The 6,952-nt window shown below is 66.7% G+C and overlaps 1 protein-coding gene across 2 annotated transcripts; it reads left to right on the top strand.

Moving 5' to 3' along the window:
* Positions 1–1,633: 1,633 nt before the first annotated feature.
* KLHDC8B (kelch domain containing 8B) lies at positions 1,634–6,700 on the top strand. Of its 2 annotated transcripts, none has more exons than XM_056338507.1 (6): positions 1,634–1,707; positions 2,972–3,441; positions 4,291–4,455; positions 4,672–4,896; positions 5,146–5,259; positions 6,056–6,700. In XM_056338507.1, the coding sequence occupies exons 2-6, from the start codon at positions 3,069–3,071 to the stop codon at positions 6,250–6,252; spliced, it is 1,074 nt and encodes a 357-aa protein (XP_056194482.1). In that variant the 5' UTR covers positions 1,634–1,707; positions 2,972–3,068; the 3' UTR covers positions 6,253–6,700. The 2 variants fall into 2 exon arrangements, with proteins under 2 accessions (XP_056194482.1, XP_056194483.1); XM_056338508.1 differs by having other exon boundaries at positions 5,146–5,247.
* The last annotated feature ends 252 nt before the right edge of the window (positions 6,701–6,952 follow it).

Genomic DNA, 6,952 nt, shown 5'->3' on the forward strand with positions numbered 1-6,952 from the left:
GGCTGTCCCCGTGTCAGTGACTGTGAGAGCAGTGCCGGGAGGGAAACAGATTGCCAGGTGGCCTTAGGCAGATCTTACCAGATCCCTGGTAAAGATCAGAAGGTGAAGTCCCTGTTCCCTCCTGTGCAACAAAGGAAGAGCTGTTGGCAGAGGTTTTTTGGGGCTTGGCTGCTCCACAGAGCCATTTTCTTCCAGCTGTGTGGTGCAGCCTGTTCCTTAGGGGAGCCCCAGCCACATTTGTGACAAGCTGGTTTGGAACCAAAAGCACTTTCTGGGAGGGAGGGGAGATCTGGAGAAACTTCACCTTTCACTGCTAGAGATGGGAGCCCTTGCCCTCTCCCACTGCCCCACAGCCAGTGTGTAGGCGCCTGGCTGGGGAGGAGGGCAGGGCAAGGTGCCACAGGGTGTGCGTGCTGCTGCCAGGCTCTGTGCTTGTGCTGGGTACAGCCCTGGCACTGCTGCCCGCAGAGGGTGCGAGTGCTTCGGTGACTGCTCTCTCCCTGCAGGTGTTTTCAGAGCAGGGCAGCAGCAGCCCCAGGTGTGCTCCCACCTCGGAGCTGTACAACGTTTGCCTGGTGCAGACTGACCTGCTGGAGGCCATTGCCGACGAGGACTATTTCCTGCGCTGCGTGAGGAGATGTGAGGAGAACTACGAACGCTACCTGGCCTGTGCAGGGAAGGATACCCTGAGCCAGCAGTAGGATGGACAGTGATGCAACTTCTCAGGGCTGAGGGGCTCTGGACTGGGATACTCCCTGCTTCCTGGTGCAGGCAGGCAAAGTCCCAGGCTGGGCTCCTGCTTCAAGCTGTCCCCTCTCTGGTGTGTGACGTGCCTGCTCGGTCCTGCCAGGAGCCTCCATGCCCAAGCACAAGCATCCAGGGAGCCTGTGTGATGGGATCCCTGGGGGAAACTACTTCCCTTTTCTGGGCGGCACTGGGGAGCTGCCTGCCTGGCTGGGGCCTCTCTGCAGGCAGTGCCGCCCGTGGTGCCTGCTGCCATGTGAGGGCCACGGCTGCAATGCCAGCAGCCACGCAGTGTTACACTCCCCAGTCCCGCACCAGTGACTGGTACAGAGCAGGTGCCGGGGTGAGCGCAGTGTTATTGGTGGCGTGCCCAAGTGCTGCCTGCGCCGTGGTGTTCTCCGCAGCAGAGCTAGCAATGCCATGGCACTCCTGCCTGTTTTTAAAGCAAACCTTTCTAGCTCGTTTCTGGTGTGAGTTTCCTGCCTGTGCTGGTGGGTGGAAGGCGCCTTTCTCAGCATGTTCACTTGCAGGGCTCAGCCAAGTGGGGACAAAGTGACAGAAGAGGGTTTGGGACCCGTGTGCAGCTTCCTGACGCTGCTGAGAGACCCTGGCAAGGTGGTGCTCAGAGGGGGGCCGAGCTCAGGCAGTGGTGGTGGGCAGGGGTCCGCTCCAGGGCAGGACGGTGGCTTCTCTGCTCCGTGACCCGGTGCTGGGGTGGCCCCGCCTGCGTGCGGCCAGGGGCCCGGCTGCTACCGAGGGGTCTCTGCAGCCCCTCATCCTTGGGCGGCTGCTCTCCGGCGAGGTGAACGGGACCGGGGCACGGCAGCACCGGGCGGAGGGGAGCGGAGCGGGGCCCGGCGGGGGGGCCGGGGCGGGCGCGGCGCCGCCCCCACCGGCAGCGGGCGGGCCCGGCGCGGGGCGGCGGCGCGGAGCGGCGGGGAGAGCGGAGCGGCGGCCGGAGAGGTGAGCGCGGCCGCGGTCCCTGCCCCGCTGCCGGTGGTGGTCCGGGGGGGCGGGCTGCGACGGGAGCCCCGGGGGTGCGGGCGGTGTGGCGGGACCGCGGAAAGCAGCGGTCCGCTGGTTGCGGGATGCGCGCCGGGAGCAGGAGCCTCGGGGGGGTACGGGCTGTGCCCCGGGAGCCCCGGGGGGTGCGGGCAGGGGGCCCCGGGGTGCAGCAGTCTCGGTGGGCGCAGGCTGTGCACCGGGAGCCCCCGCGAGCAGGAGCCCGGGGTGCGGGAACCTCGGGGGGCAGGAGCCCTGGTGGGCGCGGGCAGAGAGCCTTGGGGAGCAGGAGCTCAGGGGATGGGAGCCCCAGTGGGTGCACGTGGGGAGCCCCGGGGTGCAGGAGCCCTGGTGGGTGCAGGTGAGGAGACCCGGGGTGCAGGAGCCCCAGTGGGGGCAGGGAGGGAGCCTCAGGGTGCAGGAACATTGATGGGTGCAGGGAGGGGAATCCCAGGGTGGGGGAGCCCCAGTGGGTGCAGGTGGGGAGCCCCGGGGTGCAGGTGGGGAAGCCCAGTGGGTGCGGGCTGGGAGCCCTGGGATGCATGAGCCCTGGTGGGTGCAGGCTGTGCATCAGGAGCCCCGGGGAGTGGGAGCCTGGTGCGGGCAGGCGGGGAGCCCTGGGAAGCAGGGAGCCCTGGCGGGCAGGCGGGGAGCCCTGGCAAGCAGGGAGCCCTGGGGGGCAGGCGGGGAGCCCTGGGAAGCAGGGAGCCCTGGCGGGCAGGCGGGGAGCCCTGGGAAGCAGGGAGCCCTGGGGGGCAGGCGGGGAGCCCTGGGAAGCAGGGAGCCCTGGGGGGCAGGCAGGGAGCCCTGGGGGGCAGGCGGGGAGCCCTGGGAAGCAGGCAGGGAGCCCTGGGGGGCAGGCAGGGAGCCCTGGGGGGCAGGCGGGGAGCCCTGGGAAGCAGGGAGCCCTGGGGGGCAGGCAGGGAGCCCTGGGGGGCAGGCGGGGAGCCCTGGGAAGCAGGCAGGGAGCCCTGGGGGGCAGGCAGGGAGCCCTGGGGGGCAGGCGGGGAGCCCTGGGAAGCAGGGAGCCCTGGGGGGCAGGCGGGGAGCCATGTGGGGCAGGCGGGGAGCCCTGGGAAGCAGGGAGCCTTGGAGGGCAGGGAGCCCCGGCATGCAGGCAGGAAGCCTTGGGGAGCAGGGGCTGTCACTGCTGAGGGGAGCTGTCTTACTGGGGCTGGTGGGAGCCATGAGTGCCTGGGCGCTGACTTGGGTGCTCTCCCCACAGGAGGTGGTGGGCAGAACCAGGCCAGCGCAGAGCCGGGCCGGATGGGTGTCATAGCAGAGCCAGGGCCCGGGGACCCCCGGGGTGGCTGAGCCGGCCCATGGCGGCAGGTGTGGGCGCCTTCACATGGGCCACCTTCCCCGCCATGCCCACACGGCGCGTGTACTGCAGCACCACGCACCGCGACGGGCAGCTCTTTGTGCTGGGCGGCTGCGGGGCTGGTGGGCGAGCCCTGGGCACCGCTGAGGTGCTCGACCTCCCAGCCCAGCACTGGACCACGCTCCCACCGCTGCCCACGCCACGGGCCGGTGCCGCTGCCCTCGCCCTGGGAAAGCAGATCTTTGTGGTGGGTGGCGTGGACGCGGCACAGAGCCCCCTTGCCTCCGTTGAGGTCTACCACGTGGATGAGGGCAAGTGGGAGAAGAAGGCAGCGTTGGCTCAGCCCTCCATGGGCATCTCGGCCGTGCAGAGAGGTGAGGGCTGGGGCTGTGACTCGGATGTAGGTACTTCTACTGTCTGGAGAAGCGGGGATACAGGGGTGGGGAACACTTGGGTGGGATTTGCATCCTGCTGCTGCTTGGGATGCAGCTTTCACCCAGCAGCTGAACTTGCCACTTAATGGCAGAGTCATGCTCCTGCCCAGCAGCCCTGTTGCAGCCCAGGGCTGGGTGGTGTGGGCACAAGAGCCTTCCCCAGCTGCCCTGGCTGGGAGCCATACTGGGGTGGCCAAGCACTCTGCTCCAGCCTGACTCGGTGTGCTGTGTGTTGAACACGTTGTGATTTCTGCCCAAACTTTGCTGAGCAGCCTCCGAGCCTTGGCACAGCTTGGCAGCCTGCATGCCAGGAGCCGAGGTTGGTCTCCGTATGCAGTGCCCATATCTGTTCCCTGGTTGGGGATGCCGTGGCGTGGCCCTAGGCAGCAGCAGTGTGGGCAGGGCAGAGGGGATGGCAGGGCAGGGGTGGGAGTGGGCAGGGGTGCTGGCCTCACCAGGAATGGGAGCAGGATTTGGCAGCATGGCTGTGTTGCCATGGTGTCTCCAGGGAGATGGTACTGCCGAGAATAATTAGAGCCGATGGCCTTGTGCTCTGCTCTGTGCCTGATGGATGGGGTGGAGAGCGGGGTGCGAGGGTCCCAGCGGGGTCAGGGCACTGCTGGGCTCAGGTGTGGCCACACTAATCGTCCCCTGCCACCCTGGGAGCAGCAGCTGGCTGTGGGGCTCGGCAGCACCTGCGCTGCCTGTCCTGGAGGGCATGGGGTGGGGGCTCCCAGCCCTGCAGTGCTGCCCGTGGCCCCCCCACTCTCACCACTGCCTCTTTTGCAGACGGGGCTGTCTATGCGCTGGGGGGAATGGGTGTGGACACCTCTCCCCAGGCGCTGGTCCGTGTCTACGAGCCAGCAAAGGACCACTGGCAGCCCCTGCCCTCCATGCCCACCCCCTGCTATGGGGCCTCTGCCTTCCTGCAGGGCAACAAGATCTTCGTCCTGGGTAGGTGCTGCTGGAGCGAGCTGAGCATCCCCCCACACCCCTGCCCTCTCCCCTTGCTGCCTCCCCGAACCAGGGAGTGGCCTGGTGCACCCCAGGGTGGCTCTGTCCTGCCCTCCCACCCCAGCACTGCAGCTGGCGGGCCCCATCCTGCGTGCTGAGCCCACCGATGGTGCCGGCTCGGGGTGCTGGCAGCCGCAGCGTCTCATCTGTGCACAGGGGGCCGGCAGGGCAAGCTGCCTGTCACCGCCTTCGAGGCCTTTGACCTGGAGACGAGGAGCTGGACACGCTACCCCAGCGTGCCCAGCCGCCGCGCCTTCGCTGCCTGCGCCATGGCCGACGGCGTCGTCTTCAGCCTTGGGGGGCTGCAGCAGCCAGGGCCTCACAACTTCTATTCCCGTCCCCACTTCGTCAACACCGTGGAGATGTTTGATCCTGCACAGGGTGAGCTCTGTGTCCCTGGGTGGGGTGGGAGCATCCTCTGTGGGTCCAGGATACCTCCCTAGGTCTTGGTGAGGGGTGTCCATGCCTGACAGACACAGGTCATCCAGACCCTGAGTGTTAGCCCCTTGCACCCATGGCAAGTACTGTCCTGCACTCCCTAGCCCCAGGGAGCCATTAGCCTGGGAGTGTCCTGGCCTCAGTGTGTGGAGAGGAGCCCAGCAGGCGATGCTCACACCCTCTCACCCCCAGGTGCATGGAGCAAGCCAAGCCGCGCCATCCGCATGAGGGAGAAGAGAGCCGACTTCGTGGCTGGCTGCTTGGGAGGAAGAGTGGTGGCTGTGGGTGGCCTTGGTAATGCCAGGGGTATGCGTGTGGCCATGTTTCCTTGTGGCACATTGGTGACCTGTGTGACAGCATGGAGGTCGGCTGTACAAAAACATGGGGGTACTACAGCACCAACTGCAGCCACATCTCTCCTGTGCCCCCCAAGTGCTGGGGGGACACTACTGCCCTGCCCCGCATACTGGCCCCAGTGCCACTTGCCCCTTTCACCCCCTGGCCAGGCTTTCCCCAGCTCACATGCAGCATACCAGGCTTGCACAGCCCACACCGGCTCAGCCCCACCACTTAGGGCTGCAGCGCCGCGTCCCTCTCCAGAGAGAGCTGGGGAAAGGTCAGTGCTGTCACTCAGCAGCAGGGATGCAGCGGGGAGGGCTGGCCGGGGAGCCCGGCACTGTCTGTGGCACCTCCAGCCCTGCAGTGAGTGCTGCCAGCCCCACTGGGCTCACCCGGGCTGAGGTGGACCTCCTGCTGCAGGGCAGAAGAAGGTGATGGCGAAGGCGAGCGGTGCTGGCCAGATCCCTGTGGCGTGGCATTGCTTCTGAGCCCTGCTACAGCTGGAACTGCCTTCCCTTATCCCCCGGTGATGGATGCGGGGGCAGAGCCAGCAGTGCAGCGTCAGTGCCAGTATCCTTCCCTGCAGGGACACCACTAATCCTCTTGTGCCCCTGCTAATTGCCTCTGGGATCGCAGAGCCCCTGCAGCCCAGGGCTCGGGGACCGGCTGCTGCTGGGGCATCAGAGATGTGTGAAGAGGGAAAGGCATATCCTGGGGTTTGGGGAGGGCTGTGGTGGAGCTGATGCCCTTCTGTCTCCCACAGGGAACCAGTCCTGCCCACTGGACTCGGTGGAAGGGTTCAGCCTCTCACAGAAGAAGTGGGAGCCACTGCCCCCCATGCCCACTGGCCGCTGCTCCTGCTCCAGCTGCCCGGCACCCAGCCTGCTCTTCATTGTTGGTGGGGTGGCCCAGGGTCCCAGCGGTGCTGTTGAGGCACTGTGCCTGCGCGAGGCACCCTGACCAGGGCCCCAGGGACCAGCCCCAGCTGAGCACCAAGTGCCTGAAGATGGGGACGGGGTGTGTAAGCATCTGTGCGTGTGGGTGACCCAGCTCTGGGGAGCTGCTGTCCCATGACGCCAAGCGCCGGAGCAGCCATGGTTTCTTGCCATGCTTCGGAAACCCCTCTTGGCTCCTGCGGCGCTGTGGCAGTGGAGCCCCGGGCAAAATCCTGCCTGGTGGGAGGGCTGTGGCCAGCAGCATGGAGGGAGCAGCGGTGGCAGGACCGTCGCTGGCTGCACTGCCCCATCCGGCCCCATCCGTGCCACGGCATGTCCGTGCCGTGTGTGTAGCAGTGAGTGCTGTGTCGTCGTAGACCCAGTCAATGTCTGATGTAGCACAGAGGTGCCCTGTAGCTCAGTGCCTAGGAGGTGACATAGCACCTCAAATAAATGAAACACGTGGAATTTTACCCTGCTGGAGTTGTGTTGTCCCTGGTTATCCTGCCCTGGGCAGGGGCGTGCCAGAGCCTGTAGGAAAACCCCCTCCCAAGGGAGACCCCAGTGAGCCCTTCCCTGGCAGGACCCTGTGCTGTGGGACCGGGATGGCTCTTGCTGCTTTCCCCACTGCCAGGGTGAGCAGAGCAATGTGATGTAGGGATCCGTCCCTCCTGTTGGAGAGGGAGAGCTGAGCAGCGGCTGCCCTGCCTCAGCACGGCCTTGCT

The sequence above is a fragment of the Falco biarmicus genome, chromosome 4 (assembly GCF_023638135.1).
Source record: "Falco biarmicus isolate bFalBia1 chromosome 4, bFalBia1.pri, whole genome shotgun sequence".
NCBI lineage: Eukaryota > Metazoa > Chordata > Aves > Falconiformes > Falconidae > Falco > Falco biarmicus.

What these genes read in the sequence shown, in the direction of transcription:
- KLHDC8B (XM_056338507.1), top strand. Translation starts at nt 3,069, where the DNA reads ATGGCGGCAGGTGTGGGCGCCTTCACATGGGCCACCTTCCCCGCCATG. An exon ending in CAACAAGATCTTCGTCCTGG is followed by an intron (nt 4,456 to 4,671) that starts GTAGGTGCTGCT and finishes ATCTGTGCACAG; the next exon opens with GGGGCCGGCAGGGCAAGCTG. An exon ending in GATGTTTGATCCTGCACAGG is followed by an intron (nt 4,897 to 5,145) that starts GTGAGCTCTGTG and finishes TCTCACCCCCAG; the next exon opens with GTGCATGGAGCAAGCCAAGC.